At 40.3% G+C, this 18,248-nt stretch overlaps 6 protein-coding genes across 6 annotated transcripts in view; 3 read left to right on the forward strand and 3 right to left on the reverse strand.

The window, feature by feature from the left end:
* The first annotated feature begins 1,564 nt into the window (after nt 1–1,564).
* Nucleotides 1,565–8,634, forward strand: RHIMIDRAFT_211889 (acetyl-CoA carboxylase). The gene is made up of 4 exons (XM_023607209.1): nt 1,565–1,812; nt 1,863–2,211; nt 2,263–4,006; nt 4,068–8,634. The coding sequence occupies exons 1-4, from the start codon at nt 1,776–1,778 to the stop codon at nt 8,586–8,588; spliced, it is 6,651 nt and encodes a 2,216-aa protein (XP_023470433.1). The 5' UTR covers nt 1,565–1,775; the 3' UTR covers nt 8,589–8,634.
* Nucleotides 8,635–9,233: 599 nt separating this feature from the next.
* Nucleotides 9,234–12,127, forward strand: RHIMIDRAFT_234320 (ARM repeat-containing protein; the record flags this gene model as incomplete). The annotated part of the gene is made up of 9 exons (XM_023608134.1): nt 9,234–9,317; nt 9,368–9,593; nt 9,645–9,745; nt 9,797–10,240; nt 10,288–10,525; nt 10,572–11,473; nt 11,520–11,776; nt 11,827–11,990; nt 12,045–12,127. The coding sequence occupies 9 exons, from the start codon at nt 9,234–9,236 to the stop codon at nt 12,125–12,127; spliced, it is 2,499 nt and encodes an 832-aa protein (XP_023470434.1).
* A 240-nt stretch (nt 12,128–12,367) lies between these two features.
* On the reverse strand, nt 12,368–14,001 carry RHIMIDRAFT_65347 (uncharacterized protein). The gene is made up of 3 exons (XM_023615522.1): nt 13,816–14,001; nt 13,597–13,768; nt 12,368–13,534 (listed from the first exon to the last, which is right to left on the reverse strand). The coding sequence occupies exons 1-3, from the start codon at nt 13,923–13,925 to the stop codon at nt 12,608–12,610; spliced, it is 1,209 nt and encodes a 402-aa protein (XP_023470435.1). The 5' UTR covers nt 13,926–14,001; the 3' UTR covers nt 12,368–12,607.
* A 728-nt stretch (nt 14,002–14,729) lies between these two features.
* On the reverse strand, nt 14,730–16,090 carry RHIMIDRAFT_234322 (uncharacterized protein; the record flags this gene model as incomplete). The annotated part of the gene is made up of 3 exons (XM_023608135.1): nt 14,730–15,514; nt 15,570–15,647; nt 15,697–16,090. The coding sequence occupies 3 exons, from the start codon at nt 16,088–16,090 to the stop codon at nt 14,730–14,732; spliced, it is 1,257 nt and encodes a 418-aa protein (XP_023470436.1).
* A 60-nt stretch (nt 16,091–16,150) lies between these two features.
* Nucleotides 16,151–16,971, reverse strand: RHIMIDRAFT_234323 (uncharacterized protein; the record flags this gene model as incomplete). Its single annotated transcript, XM_023608136.1, has 5 exons — nt 16,151–16,180; nt 16,238–16,363; nt 16,421–16,546; nt 16,597–16,836; nt 16,900–16,971. 5 exons carry the CDS (start codon nt 16,969–16,971, stop codon nt 16,151–16,153), a joined length of 594 nt encoding a protein of 197 aa, XP_023470437.1.
* A 503-nt stretch (nt 16,972–17,474) lies between these two features.
* Nucleotides 17,475–18,248, forward strand: part of RHIMIDRAFT_211895 (uncharacterized protein) — a 2,607-nt gene continuing 1,833 nt past the window's right edge. Inside the window, exons 1-5 of the mRNA XM_023607210.1 lie at nt 17,475–17,639; nt 17,689–17,839; nt 17,888–18,002; nt 18,064–18,108; nt 18,158–18,240. Coding sequence (XP_023470438.1) covers nt 17,510–17,639; nt 17,689–17,839; nt 17,888–18,002; nt 18,064–18,108; nt 18,158–18,240 — 524 coding nt within the window. The 5' untranslated portion in view covers nt 17,475–17,509. The remainder of the gene's footprint in view (nt 17,640–17,688; nt 17,840–17,887; nt 18,003–18,063; nt 18,109–18,157; nt 18,241–18,248) is intronic.

Here is an 18,248-nt window from a genome sequence, read left to right on the forward strand (position 1 = left end):
TTTCTTGCGTGAATTCTCACAGCCTTAACAATTGCAATCTAAATTGGAAATATTTTTGTCTATATTGATAATGTGTTTGATAACCGAGAAATGGCTTCTTATCCTTGGCAATAAGTCTTTGAACTCAGTTTTTACCAGCTGACTTGATTGTCTCTTTCCCAGCCAATCTTTAACACATTGTAATAGAAGCAAACTAGAGAATACAGGAAGGGGTATATGTTTCAATCTTAATGATTTAGTCACGGTGTCAACACAATCTTGACTGAGAGTGTGCTAGACGGTAATAAAACTTGAATAAGTCGCAGTGTGAAAATGCAATGATGTTTAAACTTGGAAGGGGTCGGTCCTATAACGTCAGTTTCCGTTTTGGGCCATCCTCTATCTACTGTGGTTCCTTGTCTCATTGTCTTCTTTTTGATAAGAACTCAATATTTCAGGACGATGATATGCTCTTCACTCATAGATCTACCAAACTTGTCGATAACTGTTTCCTTTCCCATTCTTTATTGAAAGCAAAAAGAAACCACTGATATGCTTTGTTTGTTCCAGAAAGATGTCAAAGTTTGTGTGACAATTTATTTTTGATTAAACGTAACCTTGATTGAGTGATCTAATTGAGGGACAAAAAAAAATATATCAAATGTCTGTCCTGGGTTAGCTCAATTCTTTAGGGAAGCTAATATTAAAGTAAAAAAAGGTAAAGAGAGAAGGAAAGACTGGTTGAATTATCAAAGATAAACTGTTTTATCCATCCCAAAGATTGTAATGCTCATTTCTTGAGCCAGTGTGACATTGATTTGCACTTGGTGCAACTTTACTTTCTGGAAAGACTGCATCAATTTTAATTATTAAATTGATCGATAAAAGCATTGACCACTAATTTTGAACAGAGAGGAATCCATAGGTTGACAAGTATACTGTAGACACCACTATTTCATATGAATGAAAAGAGAGGCAAGGTAGTGATGTCTATCAATTGAAATCGTTGCCTGTGATAAACATATGGATGAAAAAGAAGACTAAATATACTTCTCCCCATCCGGGTCCATTTTGAAGTTTGCCCCATAATTACGTAAGGAGCAAACAATTCTAGGCCAGAGCTAACAAGACGGGCGGATTTTTATTTATCTCGGCTTCCGCAAAACCCAACAAGGGAAACAATAAGAAATAAAAAAAATATTTTACTCTTCCCCCTGTTTCCCCCAATTTTTAGGCACTTTAATGATAAGCCAGCAAAATACAAAAAAAATCACTTACACCTACAGTGATTAAAGCGTTGACCTTTTATTTATATGTACTGTTCATCATATTCTGTTTACTCGTTGAATAGCATCAAATATGGAACCCAAAAGACTCGTCGTCTTGGATACTGATGCATAACACTTACCCTCTTGTTGGGGTTGTCAGCCACTTTATTGAGTATTTGATTGGCAGTCACTTGAAACTCAGTGCATCTTTTGGAAAGTGAAGGCCAGTGTATGTCGACTTGAAGTGGGGTTGAATCAACCCAAACTCGGAGTTAACCACTTTGCCTGGTTATTTTTTACCAATCTTTTTTCTTCTCTTCTTTTTCTTCTCGTCTTGCTCTTTTAATTACTCTGACCGGGAGAGGTTTTATCTAAACAAAAAGAAAACCCGACATATCCATATATATACATATACATTAACGAGAAAGCGTCCCTTATTTAAGCACACACACGCACCCATACACACACACACACGGACATATATCTATCTCTTGTACAAAGTTTTAAAGCATAATATTCTAATATAATATGGTTGACACAAAAAATTTACCGAGTCATTTTTTGGGTAAGATGAACTCAACGAAATAAAACATATCCAAGCTAATATCTTGTCAGGTGGCAACTCTCTCGATACTGCTCCTCAGGGTCCAGTTAGAGATTTCGTCGAAGCTCACGAAGGTCACACCGTTATCTCAAAAGTACTGATTGCCAATAACGGTATGGCTGCCATGAAAGAAATCCGCTCTGTCAGAAAATGGGCGTACGAGACGTTTGGTAACGAACGTGCTATTGAGTTTACTGTCATGGCAACACCAGAAGATTTGAAAGCAAACGCTGAATACATCCGTATGGCCGATAACTATGTTGAAGTCCCTGGTGGCACAAACAATAATAATTATGCTAATGTTGAACTCATTGTTGATGTTGCCGAGCGAACCGGTGTACACGCCGTTTGGGCAGGATGGTAGGTTGAGATAACAGATGAATTAAAAAAGAGACTTATTGTTCTATACAGGGGTCATGCTTCCGAAAACCCTCGTTTGCCTGAAATGCTCGCCAAGTCAAAGCACAAGTGTGTCTTTATCGGTCCTCCTGCATCTGCTATGAGATCACTTGGTGACAAAATTTCATCTACAATCGTAGCACAGAGCGCTCAAGTTCCTACTATGGGCTGGAGTGGTGATGGTATTACCGAAACTGAAGTTGACGAAGCCGGTCACGTTGTTGTTCCTGAACGTGCTTACGAATCGGCCTGTGTCAAGACAGCAGAGGAGGGTCTCAAGGCAGCTGAAAAGATCGGTTTCCCCGTAATGATCAAGGCCTCTGAAGGTGGTGGTGGTAAAGGTATTCGTAAGGTCGAAGATGCTTCCAACTTTGCACACCTCTTCACTCAAGTTCAAAATGAAATTCCCGGTTCACCCATTTTCATCATGAAGCTCGCTGGTAACGCACGTCACTTGGAAGTTCAACTCTTGGCTGACCAGTATGGTAATGCAATCAGTTTGTTTGGTCGTGATTGTTCCGTTCAGCGTCGTCACCAAAAGATTATTGAAGAAGCGCCTGTCACTATTGCAAAGCCTGATATATTTGAACAGATGGAAAAGGCAGCTGTTAGATTGGGTAAATTGGTGGGCTACGTTTCTGCGGGTACCGTGGAATACCTCTACAGTCATCACGACGATCAGTTTTACTTTTTGGAATTGAACCCTAGACTTCAAGTCGAGCATCCTACTACCGAAATGGTCTCTGGTGTCAACTTGCCCGCTGCTCAACTTCAGATCGCTATGGGTATTCCTCTTCACCGTATTCGTGATATCCGTGTCCTTTACGGTCTTCAACCCAACAGCGCTTCAGAAATCGATTTCGATTTTGAAGATCCTTCCTCTCTCACTAGTCTTCGTCGTCCTGTCCCTAAGGGTCATGTTATTGCCGTTCGTATCACTGCTGAAAACCCTGACGCAGGCTTCAAGCCTTCATCCGGTATGATGCAAGAACTTAACTTCAGATCCAGTACCAACGTTTGGGGTTACTTCTCTGTTGTCTCTGCTGGTGGTCTTCACGAGTACGCCGACTCTCAATTCGGTCACATCTTCTCTTATGGTGAAAACCGCCAACAGGCACGTAAGAATATGGTCATTGCTCTCAAGGAGCTCTCTATTCGTGGTGATTTTAGAACAACTGTTGAGTACATCATTCGCTTGCTCGAAACTCCCGACTTTGAGGAAAATACGATCAATACTGGTTGGTTGGATATGCTCATTTCCAAAAAGATGACCGCCGAGCGTCCCGATACTATGCTCGCTGTTTACTGTGGTGCTGTCACCAAGGCCCACATGGCTGCTCAAGCATGCTTGCAGCAATACAAGCAATCTCTTGAGAAAGGTCAAGTTCCTAGCAAGAGCACTCTCAAGACTGTGTTTAGCGTTGAGTTCATTTATGAGGAGGTTCGTTTCAACTTCACTGTCACTCGTTCTGCTCCTGGTGTCTATACCCTCTACTTGAACGGTACCAAGACCGAAGTTGGTGTACGTGATCTTTCCGATGGTGGTCTCTTGATTTCCATTGATGGAAAGTCTCACACAACTTATTCTCGTGATGAAGTTCAAGCCACACGTTTGATGGTCGATGGTAAGACTTGTCTTTTGGAAAAGGAAAGTGATCCCACCCAATTGAGAAGTCCTTCTCCTGGTAAACTCGTCAACTTGCTTCTTGAAAACGGTGATCATGTCAAGGCTGGCCAAGCTTATGCTGAAATTGAAGTAAGTTTGTTTTTCTCTTAAGTCTTCAAAAACTCAATGTGTTCTTTTTTTTTTTCTGTAGGTAATGAAAATGTACATGCCTCTCGTCGCTGCCGAAGACGGTCATGTTCAATTCATTAAGCAAGCTGGTGCTACACTTGAAGCTGGTGATATCATTGGTATCCTTTCTTTAGATGATCCTAGCCGCGTTAAGCACGCTTTGCCCTTCAACGGTACTGTCCCTGCCTTCGGTCCTCCTTATCTCATTGGTGACAAGCCAATTCAACGCTTCCGTGCTACTATGGACATTCTCCAAAATATTCTTCAAGGTTATGACAACCAAGCTCTTGTTCAAACCGTCGTCAAGGACTTGACTGACATCTTGAACAATCCCGAATTACCTTACTCTGAAATGAATTCTGTCTTCTCTGCTCTTTCAGGCCGTATCCCTCTTCGCTTAGAGACCGCTTTACATAAGTTGTTTGATGAGGCGAGGGCTGAAAAGCGTCCATTCCCTGCTCAAGAATTTGAAAAGATGGTTGAAGACTACGCACGTGAAAATATCAAGCTTCAATCCGAAGCTACTGCTTACAAGAACTCACTTGCACCTTTGACGAGCATCTTTGAACGTTTCAGAAATGGATTGAAGGAACACGAGTATGCTGTCTATGTGCAATTGATGGAACAATATTATGATGTTGAAATTCTGTTCAGTGGTCAGCAACGTGAGGAAGAGGTTATCTTGGCTCTCAGAGATCAAAACAAGGACGACTTGGATAAAGTATTGGCCATCATCTTGTCTCATGCAAAGGTGAACACCAAAAATAACCTCGTTTTGTTGCTGCTTGATCTCATCAGCCCCGTGGCTAATGGTGCTGCATTTGACAAGTTCTTTATGCCCATTCTGAAGCGTTTGTCTGAAATTGACAGCCGAGCTACTCAAAAGGTGACACTCAAGGCTCGTGAACTTTTGATTCTCTGCCAACTGCCTTCTCACGAAGAACGCAAGGCTCAGATGTATCAGATCTTGAAGAGCTCTGTGACTGAGCCTGTTTATGGTGGAGGCATCGAATACCGTACACCCAGTTATGATGCCTTCAAGGACCTTGTTGACACCAAGTTCAACGTATTTGATGTCTTGCCTCCTTTCTTCTACCACGAAGATCCTTATATCGCTTTGGCTGCTCTTGAAGTATACTGTCGCCGTTCTTACCATGCTTACAAGATCTTGGATGTTGCTTACAACCTTGACCGCAAGCCATACATTGTTGCCTGGAAGTTCTTGCTCCAAACTGCTGCCAACAATGTTGATCCCAGCAAGCGTATTGCTTCCTACTCTGACTTGACCTTCTTGTTGAACAAGACAGAAGAAGAACCTATTCGTACTGGTGCTATGACTGCCTGTAACTCTCTTGAAGATTTGCAAAGCGAGCTGCCTCGTATCTTAACTGCCTTTGAAGAAGAGCCTCTTCCTCCCATGCTTCAACAAAAGCGTGAAGCTAGCGAATCTCGCATGGAAAATATTCTCAACATTGCTCTCCGTGCTGGTACCGACTTCGATGACTCTGTCATGAGAAGCAAGATCTCTGAGCTCATTGCTGCTCATGCTGAACAATTCCGCAAGGCTCATCTTCGTCGTATTTCCGTTGTTGTCTGCCGCGAGAACCAATATCCCGATTACTACACTTTCCGTGAACGCGAAAACTATCAAGAAGATGAAACTATTCGTCACATTGAACCTGCTATGGCCTATCAACTCGAACTGGCTCGTTTGTCTAACTTTGACATCAAGCCATGTTTCATTGAAAATAGACAGATGCATGTCTACTATGCTGTTGCTAAAGAAAACCCCTCCGACTGCCGTTTCTTCATTCGTGCCTTAGTTCGTCCTGGTCGTGTGAAGAGCTCGATGCGTACTGCTGATTACTTGATTTCTGAAAGCGACCGCTTGCTCACCGATATCTTGGATACACTTGAAATCGTCAGCCATGAATACAAGAACTCGGACTGTAATCACCTCTTTATCAACTTTATCCCCACCTTTGCTATCGAGGTAGATGAAGTTGAGCATGCCTTGAAGGACTTTGTTGATCGTCACGGTAAGCGTCTTTGGAAGCTTCGTGTCACCGGCGCCGAAATTCGCTTCAATGTTCAATCTAAGAGACCTGATGCGCCCATCATTCCTATGCGTTTCATTGTGGATAACGTCTCTGGTTTCATCTTGAAGGTAGATGTCTACCAAGAAATCAAGACGGAAAAGAGCGGCTGGGTTCTCAAGTCACTCAACAAGATCCCTGGTTCCATGCACATGCAACCCTTATCTACTCCTTACCCTACCAAGGAATGGCTCCAACCTCGTCGATACAAGGCTCACTTGATGGGTACTACCTACGTCTACGACTTCCCCGAACTCTTCCGTCAATCTGTCCAGAACCAGTGGACACAGGCATGCAAGCGTGACCCTTCACTTAAGCAGCCCAGCCAATTGGTCGAAGCCAAGGAATTGGTGCTTGACGAAGACAACGTTCTTCAGGAAATTGACCGTGCCCCTGGTACCAACACCGTCGGTATGGTTGCTTGGATCATGACTCTTCGTACCCCCGAGTACCCCAGTGGCCGTCGTATTATTGCCATTGCTAATGATATCACCTTCAAGATCGGTTCATTCGGCGTTGCTGAAGACATGGTCTTTTACAAGGCTTCAGAACTTGCTCGTAACTTGGGCATTCCTCGTGTCTATCTGTCTGCCAACTCTGGTGCCCGTATTGGTCTTGCTGATGAGCTCATTGGTCAATTTAGAGCTGCATGGAAGGAACCTTCTGATCCTACCTCTGGCTTCAAGTATCTCTACTTGACTCCTGCCGATTATGAAACCCTCTCTCGTCAAGGCGATACCAAGAGTGTTCTTGTTGAAGAAATTGAAGATGATGGAGAAAAGCGTCTTCGTATCACTGATGTTATTGGTCACACAGATGGTCTTGGTGTCGAAAACTTGAGAGGCTCTGGACTTATTGCTGGTGAAACTTCTCGTGCCTATGATGACATCTTCACCATTACTTTGGTTACATGCCGTTCTGTTGGTATTGGTGCTTACCTTGTCCGTCTTGGTCAACGTACAGTTCAAAATGAAGGTCAACCTATCATTTTGACAGGTGCTCCTGCCTTGAATAAGGTACTTGGTCGCGAAGTCTACACGTCCAACTTACAATTGGGTGGTACCCAGATCATGTACAAGAATGGTGTCTCTCACTTGACAGCTGAGAACGATTTAGAAGGTATTGGCAAGATCGTTCAGTGGTTGTCCTTTGTTCCTGCCGTTCGTAACGCTCCTGTTACGATGCGCATTAGCACTGACCCTGTCGATCGTGATATCGAGTACACTCCTCCCAAGGGTCCTTCAGATCCTCGTTTCTTCTTGGCCGGTAAGAACGAAAATGGCAAATGGCTCAGTGGTTTCTTTGATCAAGACTCTTTTGTCGAAACTTTGAGCGGCTGGGCTCGTACTGTTGTCGTTGGTCGTGCTCGTTTGGGTGGTATTCCTATGGGCGTTGTCTCTGTAGAGACCAGAACGGTTGAAAACATCGTTCCAGCTGATCCTGCTAATGCTGAATCTACCGAGCAAGTGTTTATGGAAGCTGGTGGTGTATGGTACCCTAACTCTGCTTACAAGACAGCCCAGGCCATCAACGACTTCAACAAGGGTGAACAGTTGCCACTGATGATCTTTGCCAACTGGCGTGGTTTCTCTGGTGGTCAACGTGATATGTACAACGAAGTGTTGAAGTATGGTGCTCAAATCGTTGATGCTCTTAGAAGCTACAAGCAACCCGTCTTTGTTTACATTGTGCCTAATGGTGAACTCCGTGGTGGTGCCTGGGTCGTCGTTGATCCTACTATCAACAAGGACATGATGGAAATGTACGCTGATACTCAAGCTCGTGGTGGTGTCCTTGAACCTGAAGGTATTGTTGAAATCAAGTACCGTAAGCCCCAATTGTTGGCTACAATGGCTCGTTTGGACGAAAAGTATGGTGCTTTGAAGAAACAATTGGAAACTCCTGATATCACTGCTGATCAGAAGGCTGAGGTTCAAAAACAACTGGATGCCCGTGAACAAGAACTATTGCCCATCTATCAACAAATTGCCATTCAATTCGCTGATCTTCACGATCGTACTGGCCGTATGCAAGCCAAGGGTGTAATTCGTAAGCCTATCGAATGGCGTCGTGCTCGTCACTACTTCTACTGGCGTGTCCGTCGTCGTCTTTGTGAAGAATATACCTTCCGCAAGATTGTCACTGCCTCAAATGGTGGTATGTCTCGCGAAAAGATGTTTAACCTTGTCAAGCAATGGTTTGAAAACGATCATGCTTCAGTCTCTTTCGACGATGCTGATGAGATTGTTGCAGAATGGTTCGATAAGCGTGCTAGCGTTATTGAGCAACGTATCAGCAAGTTGAAGAGTGAAGCAGTAAAGGAGCAAATCATTTCTCTTGCTGCTGCTGATCAAGAAGCCGTTTTGGATGGTTTTGCTAGTATTTTACAAAACATGAGCGAAGAAACAAAGGCAGACATCTTGAAGAAAATTAACTCTATGATTTAAGTGTAATTTTTGTATTTATATAAAATTGAATAAATTTTGTTTTAATCTTGTAAATACTCTTGTTTTCTACCATTGATCAAACACTAAGCAATATTATTTAAGCTGTCTTTATTATTTCAAAAGTCTTTTAGTGACACTTGTTAAAGTAATATCTCTTTAGCAACGCTGTCCATCATTCTATGAGTAGTAACTCGTGGCAAAGCGCATTAGAAACTGTGAAACTTATGCTCAACATCTTAAAGCTCTTAGCAACCCGCAAACGGATAATTGCTTATCGGTGACTTGAGTGTTGTCAGGGAAACATATGCACAGCTTTTGCATGAAAGCTACTCCCCTTGGAAACATATTATGAAAAAGAACAGTCAAAGGAAAGCATACTACTTTATTATCAAGTTTAGATACAACACAAGTTGATTTATTAGGGTCATGCATGGTTTCTTTTTTATTAAGCATAGCAGCTCTTTGTTCCTTTTAACTTGTTTTATTGCAGGATATGGACTACGAACGAAAAAGGCTAATGATTGTTCGTCTCCGCTCCACGTCACGACCGTGAAGGGAGTTTAAAATAAGAAGGAAACCTTCCCTGACTTTCAAAGCTCTGAGCCTTTTTTTTCTATTGAAGAAAAAAAATTGTCTTTCAAACAAATGCAACCACGTCGACCCATGTCGCCAGGTGGTCAGAAGTCTGACTTACATCAGCCAAAAGCAAAGAACCAACCTCAAGGACAGGTAATTAGAGTATTACATCAAGATTGTTATAGCCAACCTATACATTATAGCTTGCGGCACTTTTACATGGTAAACTTGATTATGAGGACTTATTTGCAGGCAATTCCTCTTCATTATTCCCTGATGACCATCGCTCAAACAGCGCACCGCCCACACAACAGTTATTACATGGCAAGCGTGCAGTTCCCGAAGGCTTTATAGATACCGGCTATCAAGAAACTCAGGATGTACATCAACCAAACGCCCAACGGCAGTTGTGGCAGCAAGGAGAAGAAGGTAAACCTGGCAAGAAATATACCTTTATTTTCTCTAAATTGTCATCTTTAGGCCTTGGTACACATGATTCATTTAATAACGTAAACCAAATAAAAAAGGATGACACACTGGCGAATAGGCGTCAAAGAAATTTGGTGGATCTTATTCAGCAGGTAAGGACATCTAATAAGGTTTTACCTGCAGCTTCTAATTTTTGCTCTTAGGATTTCCCGAGAACGCCTTCTCCTTTGTTTGCTCTTCAGCAGCAAGCACGACAACGACACGCTGTTACATCCAGTAATAGCACAAACAGTGGATTTTCCTTTGATGATCCTGTTTCGATAGGAGACTTGGATGCTATCCAGAAGCAGTATCGTGATCAGTTAAACGCTTTAGATTATGATGACATGATGTATCGAAACAGACAACCCTCATCTTCTTCACTGGCCAGTGCTCAACTAGAAAACAGTAACAACTTGCCCTCCATGTTACACATGACAATGGATGAGAACCCTATTTCTCCTCCAATTCGTAACAAGTTTGCCTTTCCTGGAACACCCCCTGCCCGCTCCAATTCAACGCCTCCTGGAAGGAACGTCTATGATGACTTAGATCGTCAGACAGAAATGCTGATGAGCCAATTCGGTGGATTTGGTCTTAACGATGAGGTAAGTATGTTTATTGTAAAGATAGCCCATTTGTAACATCAATTTAGGATGAGTACAATGCATCCTCATCTAATCCTCAGTATGTGCAGCAGATGCAACAAGCTGCAAGATTTCAATCGCTGAGTGCAGTCAACAGTCCATACCTGGGCCTTGCTCCTCCTCATGCTTATAGCCAGCCATCACTGTACAACACATTATCTGAGGATGATAATGGTCTTGGCGTAGATATGTCAATGTATGGCCGCTGGAGCCAAGGAGATATTGCGTATCGTAGACAGCAACAAGGTAAAAAGAAACACTTGTACTTTATATTTTTTAACCTTGTTTTTAGCCGCCGCCGCCGCCGCTGCTGCTGCTGCCAACCTTAGTCATCTGAATGGACCTTTAACAGCGCCTGCTGGAATTGACCCTGCTGGCTTTCCTGAGAACCCGCTTCCGAATAGTGCTACTGACAAGAAGCTTCGTGCCTTACAACAGCAGCAATTGTTGATACAGCAACAACAACAGCAATTACTTGCTGCACGTCAGCAGTTATTACTGCAACAACAAATGCATCTTAATAGCAGCAATATGATAAAGACAAGAAATGATAAGCATCATCATAATCAACATCAGCCAGCGCCTGTAACACACGACATAGCCATGAGCATCCGTAGTCCTCTGCTCGAAGAATTCAGAAACTCCAAAAACAAGAAATATGAGCTCAAGGATATCGAGGGACATATTGTTGAATTTAGTGGTGATCAACATGGTTCTCGTTTTATTCAACAAAAGCTGGAAACAGCCAACAGTGATGAAAAGCAGATGGTATTTGAAGAAGTATTGCCAAATGCGCTTCAATTGATGACGGATGTTTTTGGAAATTACGTTTTACAAAAGTTCTTTGAACATGGGAATCAAATGCAAAAAACAATTTTGGCCAAACAGATGGAGGGACATGTTTTGTCACTCTCGCTCCAAATGTATGGTTGTCGCGTTGTTCAAAAGGCTTTGGAACATGTGCTTACGGAACAACAAGCTAAACTGGTTAAAGAACTAGACGGTTGTGTGCTAAAGTGCATTAAAGACCAGAATGGTAATCATGTAATCCAAAAGGCAATTGAACGCGTGCCAGCCCAGCATATACAATTTATCATTGACGCTTTCCATGGTCAAGTCTATAATCTTGCTACTCACCCATATGGCTGCAGAGTTATTCAGCGCATGTTTGAACATTGTACTGAAGATCAAACGGTGAGTATTCGTTTTATAGACATTGATGATTCTAATCATATTATAGGGACCATTGCTTGATGAGTTACACAGATGTACAAGTCAGTTGGTTCAAGATCAATATGGAAACTATGTAATCCAGCACATTCTGGAACGCGGTAGACCTGCTGATAAAGCACTTGTAATTGAAAAGATCCGAGGACATGTATTACAACTTAGCAAACATAAATTTGCTAGTAATGTTGTAGAAAAATGCGTTGATTTTGGCTCAAAGAAGGATAGGCAACTATTGATTGAAGAAGTGCTTCAACCAAGACCTGATGGGTAAGAATGCTATACAGCATAGGAATATATATACTAATATCATCCAAAAGTACTTTGCCATTGGCCATAATGATGAAAGACCAGTACGCTAACTATGTTATTCAAAAAATGCTGGATGTCGTGGATGATGATCAACGTGAGTTGCTCGTAACCAAGATAAAGCCTCATCTCCAATTTTTGAAAAAGTATACCTATGGCAAACATTTAATTCAAAGTAGGTTTTATTGTTTCTTTCATGACTCGATCACTCATTTCGTTTTTTGTATAGAAGTAGAAAAGCTATTACCTTTCGTAACCAATTCCGAGGATCAACGAGAGAGTACGACTACGACTACTACTGCTTCTCAGTAATTTTGTTTTTGTTCCTTTGCCAGACACAACTGTACATAACAAGGAAGTTACTTTTTTTTCTTTTCTATCACACAACAACAACTACTACTCTCTCTTTCTTTTGAACTGATTTTCTTATGTATTTCTCTCTCTCACTCACTCTCACAACAACAACAGCAAACCTATTCTTAAAAAAAAGAAAAAGATAAAAAAAAAAAGCACAAAAATACTTACGAAAATTATAAAAAAAACATATAAAAAAATAACAAAAAAAAGAGAGAGGTAAAAAAACGATGGACAAGGATATATTCACTTCAAACAAATTTTGTACTTTATTTTGTTACATAGATGACACACAAAATTCCCCCCTTTATTGTTCTTCCCTTTTGTACATGAGCTAGCCTTTTTGTCTTTTGTACATTTTTTTTATAAAATATACATATAGTTAATATAGTTTTTATACATATCAAAATAAAAAATATCTTTATTATATACACACTGTTATCGAAGCTCAGGTGGTGGTTCGATCTCGGGTACTTGGCGATATATAAACTCTTGAGATACAAATGCCTCAAGTTGAGGATCGCCATTTGTGTCAATCGAAGGTTTTGGTTGTGTAAATGCATTATTTTGACCAAAAGCGGTAGTAGTATTTCCTAATCCATTGGTTGAGCCAAATGCTGTCGTACCTGTTCCAAGTGTACTCGTTGTTCCAAAAGCAGGCGCTGTCGTGTTGCTGTTATTTGCCAAATTTCCAAAAGATGTAGCTTGTCCAAAAGCAGGCGTAGTCTGTCCAAATGCTGTACCGCTCCCTACCGCATTTGATTTTCCAAATGCTGATCCCAGTGTACTTGTTTGTCCAAATGCAGATCCGCTACCTAAACTGCTTGTCTGTCCAAATGCTGATCCTAACGTGCCCTTCTGTCCAAAAGCCGATCCACTTCCAAGTGTGCTGGTTGAGCCAAAGGCAGGAGCACTGGCCCCCAATGTACTTGTTGAACCAAATGCTGGGGCACTTGCGCCTAATGTGCTTGTCGATCCAAATGCTGGAGCAGTAGAACCGAGTGTGCTAGTCGATCCAAAAGCTGGTGCTGTACTGCTGCCAAAGGCGCTTTTATTACCAAATGCATTTCCGCTTGGACTACTCGTGGATCCAAATGCTGTAGTGCCAAATGCAGGAGCTCCAAAAGCGGTGGGTGCTGAAGAAGAGCCAAAGGCAGTCGTTGTTGTGCCAAAAGGCTTTGCTGCTGTTGCACCAAATCCAGAACCTGTAAAGGGGGCAAAAGGGGTATCATTTGCAGTGCCTCCAAAAGGACCAGAACGCGCTGACTTTTCTTTTTCATAATGTTGAATAGCTCCTGTTGGGTTATTTATAATCGCGTTCACTTGTGCCTCCATTTGATTAGAAAGCTGGTCATGGCCGGTAAGCTATATATATATATATATTAAAAGTTAATCAACAAGCAACAAGGACAAGATCAAACACTTGCATATTGACTTTCATTTCCAGTTGTACTTCTACAAAGATAATATTGATAACGATCCTCTTCGGGGCTTCTATCTGTTCCAACAATCAAATTTGGTTCTTCTTTTGCTGGACCATAGACACTAAGTTTCCACTGCGGACGTTCGTCTGTTAGGTTTCCTCTCAAAGAAGTCTCACTAAATCTAGAGTTAAACAATGTTTCGAAATGACTCATTTATTTTACTTGTATTTAGGTGCGGCAGAATTCAAAGCGCTTCCTTGCTTCACGTGTTGAAAATTACAGTTGTTTCCATTTCTGCAAGTGCCTGATTGATAAAATTTACAAATGGCCATGCTTTACTCTATGTTTTGCCCGCAATTAAAAATAAAGGCCAAAAAAAAAAAATGCCTTTTTGGATTAATAAAAGAGTCACAAACAGTGATTAAAAAAGGAAATCAAACTGCTATCCATCCATCTTTATTTAAATAGCATACTCGCTTCTTTGCCGCAGAAGCACTGAGGCAAGTTGTAATATATGAATTGCAACAAATAAATAAGCTTCTCAAATTAAAATTTTTGAAAAGGGAGAGTTGCTTGATTGCCCTATGCAATCACATTAATCTACTATTCGTTTTGCAATAACAAGGCGTTCTATGTACAGCATCAAACCATAACCTTATCTTGCAATCTTTATAAACTTTGCCCTCCTAAATAAGGAAGTTTTTGCATGCTACACATCAGTTTTTGTTTATGTAAATTCGCTTGACAGACTGGAGCAATAGAACCATATATGCAAAAGAAAAAGTAACACAAGATTAGCTTAATAGAAGATGTGATTTCGAAAAGATCTGCGCAAAAGTAAACTTTAACAAGATTATTCAAGACGTTAAGGGTAATACTCCTCAAACACTCTCCCTTTGTAGCAATACTTTGATGAATAATTTGTCCTTTTTTATTACCAACGTATAATTGTAAAATAATTGTATTGACGCATAAGAGATAGAATGTGTATTTAATCTAACAAAATGAATGAAAAGGTTTAACATGTTTAAAAAAAGAAAAGAAAAGAGAAGGATGGGGTAAATCATTGGTATCAATAAAGAACGAGAGGAGGGGAGAGATTACTGATGTGCATATATATAAAAAATCATATTAATTCAAAGTTCCATACGGACGCCCATTTCCATAAGTATTGATCTATTATCCGTTGTTTCAGTGTTGGATTCAGATGTCTGTTCAAATGTAATGCTGCTACTATGACTACTATTGTTGTTATGTGATGACAAATTCAAGTCGGTGTTGGATCCATTATTAGCATTGGCAGTGACGTTATTGGCTATTGCTGATGTGTTGGCAACTGTTGTTGTGGAAACCGAATTGGTTGTTGTGGTTGCGGAGGTTGTTGCTGCACCAGCAGCGCCATTAACAGGAACAGGAGGATGTCTTTCCACGCACCACCATCGGTGTCCATCGGCCCATGCTTTACTTTGACAGGGTTTTGAGCAGTATTTTGCCTTTCTACAGCGTCGACACTTTGCAAATTCTCTAGGTTGAGTTTCCCATTTTCCACAGTGCATGTTGGCGCAGCGTCGAAGACCGCCTCGTGTTTCATCTTTTCGACACGCATTTCGCATGATGACACCAGCCCAGTATTGGACAGGCCCAGGTTGAGTACGATGACAGAACTTTTCGACAGCGCTAAACACATTTTTATCATATGCTGTGTGGAATAAATCTCGAATATGAGGATATTTTGAGAGATAGGCGAGTAGTTGCAAGCTTAATAATATGTCTTCTTCCCGATGAAACACATGGTCCTCGATATGTTTTTTATCATCTTTGTGAATACGTCTATGACGTCTTTGAGCAGCATTGATTTTTACATATGGAAATGTAGAGCGGCGTAGTGTATTGTTATGAATGGATGATGTTTTAGAGTGATCTAATAAATATAAGTACACATATTTAAAATTTCGCATAATAGGAATATAACTCACCTGTTACTGTTGCTGTGTTATTATTTATAATATTGCTATTAATATTATCATTATTATTGCTGCTGTTGTTGTTATTATCTAAAGATAGGTCAGGGCCTAGTTAAATTAAATATTTCTTTATGTTTACCTATTCTTTGTTCCAATCCCTTATTGGTATTGCTTAATATGGTCAATATAAAAGGAATCATACCAGCATCAACTACTTTGGTTCTGATTTGCTCAGTTCCTCTTACACCCACATTAACAACAGTTTGAAAGGCTAATGTCCACTTCCAAGAGGTTAAACGATCTGCTCTATTGGAAGTATTAAACAAGATTCTAACAAGCCTTTCAAGGCCACCATCAAGACAGAGTATTTCTCTAATGCGTGGCGAAGTTGAAGTCAAGTAGGCAAGATGAGTTAAGGAGTTGACTAATGGTAAAGTTGCTGTGCAATCTAGTGCCCTTCTATCATAAAGAGCAGAAGTAATACAAACGGCTGCTCTGCTTTGGGAAGGGAAGCTAAAGTTGGGTTCTCTCATGATTAATAATAATAAAGGAAGGAAGAGAAAAAAAAAAAGAAAGAAAGTCTATCTAATTTCTCATTGATCATCACCCCCCTTTTGTACAAACTAGTACCAATTAGATTTTACGAAGCAATTAATTCAACTCCGAATATTTTATTTTACTTGACTTTGATTGGGACAATAAATGTTGACTGGCATCTGTAAGCTGGAGTAAGCCGGAGGTGACGAATTAGATCTGGATATTTGATGTAAGAGATTATATCGATCGTCGAATTCAATAGTAATAGCCTAATGAATGGAATGATTAATAAAAGATAAACTTGGTTAATAGATTCCTTCTATTACATAAATTGATGTAGGTTCATTAGATACTTTTTGATCAGGAGTCAAATACGATAGCTTAAAGTTAATCCCACGAACATTTTCAGTAGCATTCATACAAGCGCATAGTCTTGTCATTTCTTTTTCAAACTTTCATATCATTATTATTCAAATCAACTCTACACATATTTTTATCTTACCTTTATATTTCTACGACGTCTCCAGATGATGAGCAAAACAGTAATACATAAAAAGGAGATTGGGAAGACCAGTACGACTTCAACATGCTGCGTATAGCGTATGGTACCTATCATTGTGACCAGACTTATGAACGTAATGACAGCCATGAATATATTGGTTGCCATAGGAACATAAGGCGAAAAGCTTTCTGCCACACTATTAAACGTGTTCATAATGGAGATAAAATCGTGAGGACTCATCTATCATTCAAATACATATATATATCAGAGCTTTATATATACACAATCAAACTACACTCTTACAAATCCTTGGAGATCAGGCGTGTAATCATCAGCAAATCTGCCATTGTTATAGACGCAATGCAAGGATTTCATTTGTTTATTACAGTTATAAAAGAGAAAAAGAGCGAAAAGGCTTCATAAGGAGATCAATATTTTGCTGTTTATAAAATTAAAGGGGGTCGTGAGGATCATCGACGTTTCTGTGGCATCAACAACAGCAGTGTGCAAATCACAAAGTTTAAACTCAGTACAGCATCAACCCTACTATCTCTTTCAATTCCATTGTTGGCAAACACATACGATCATCATTATGGATATAATAATGGTACGATAGAAAAAGGTACACAATTTAAAAAGTCTTTTTAAGAAAAAAAATGAAAAAGATATATCCCGAGCCAATTGAGTTCATAACATAACAAGCTTGCCTACAGCGACAGCCCTTTTCTGTGTGTATCCTGCTACTGAACAGGGCAGTTTATATTAAAACTTGCATTTTGACAAGCTAAAAATTTCAATTAACGCAGCATGCTTGTATGTATGTATATATATTCCTCTGTTTTCTGCTCTCATTCTCTCTCTCTCTCTCTCCTCCTTTCATTTCCCACTTGATCATTTTCAGTAACATATATCAATGTCGGTTGATGTTATCCCAGGAGATATATCTACCTTTACAGTAGCCATAGCCATATTTAGTGGCTGCATACTCTTTTTTGGGTATATATCAATGTTCCTGAAAGAAAGACTATTTCTCTCTGAAGCATGTAAGAATGATCCACGTCATTTTAAAGGGCTACTCACTCCTTTATATAGTCATTGCCCTCCTTGTTGGAGTTCTTGCCGGTCCATTGGTTGTAAATGGTCTTAATCCATATACTTGGAAGGACTATCATGAAATTACTAAACAATTGACCCGATGCATCATTGCCATCCAGGTGATGGCAGTTGGTATCGAACTACCACAGTAAGGACAATTCATAGTAATGTATGAAACACTTATATCTATTCATAGACACTATTTGAAAAAAGAATGGCGCACAGTCCTTATGTTTCTTATACCCGTCATGATATACATGTGGCTCGTAAGTGGTACTCTTATCTGGGGTCTTATTCGTCCTCTTAGTTTCGTAAGATATATAAATAGAGCAATGTTTCTACGATAAAAATGGACTACTAAATACCCTATAGCTTGAATCACTCGTCATATCTGCTTGTATTTGCCCAACTGATCCAGTAAGTTTGTCCGAATAAAAAATAAAACAAAGCTGATGTATGCTATTAGATTTTAGCAAATTCTGTTGTTAAGGGGCGATTTGCAGAAAAACACGTACCTCCCCATGTACGAAATGCATTAGCTGCAGAAAGGTAAAAAA

Source organism: Rhizopus microsporus (genome assembly GCF_002708625.1).
Source record: "Rhizopus microsporus ATCC 52813 unplaced genomic scaffold scaffold_2, whole genome shotgun sequence".
Taxonomy (NCBI): domain Eukaryota; kingdom Fungi; phylum Mucoromycota; class Mucoromycetes; order Mucorales; family Rhizopodaceae; genus Rhizopus; species Rhizopus microsporus.

Coding starts and splice junctions, on each gene's coding strand:
- RHIMIDRAFT_211889 (XM_023607209.1), top strand. CDS start 1,776: ATGGTTGACACAAAAAATTTACCGAGTCATTTTTTGG. Junction 1,813..1,862: donor TTTACCGAGTCATTTTTTGG/GTAAGATGAACT, acceptor ATATCTTGTCAG/GTGGCAACTCTCTCGATACT. Junction 4,007..4,067: donor AAGCTTATGCTGAAATTGAA/GTAAGTTTGTTT, acceptor TTTTTTCTGTAG/GTAATGAAAATGTACATGCC.
- RHIMIDRAFT_65347 (XM_023615522.1), bottom strand. CDS start 13,925: ATGGCCATTTGTAAATTTTATCAATCAGGCACTTGCAGAAATGGAAAC. Junction 13,769..13,815: donor TCTGCCGCACCTAAATACAA/GTAAAATAAATG, acceptor CTCTAGATTTAG/TGAGACTTCTTTGAGAGGAA. Junction 13,535..13,596: donor CTGGAAATGAAAGTCAATAT/GCAAGTGTTTGA, acceptor ATATATATATAG/CTTACCGGCCATGACCAGCT.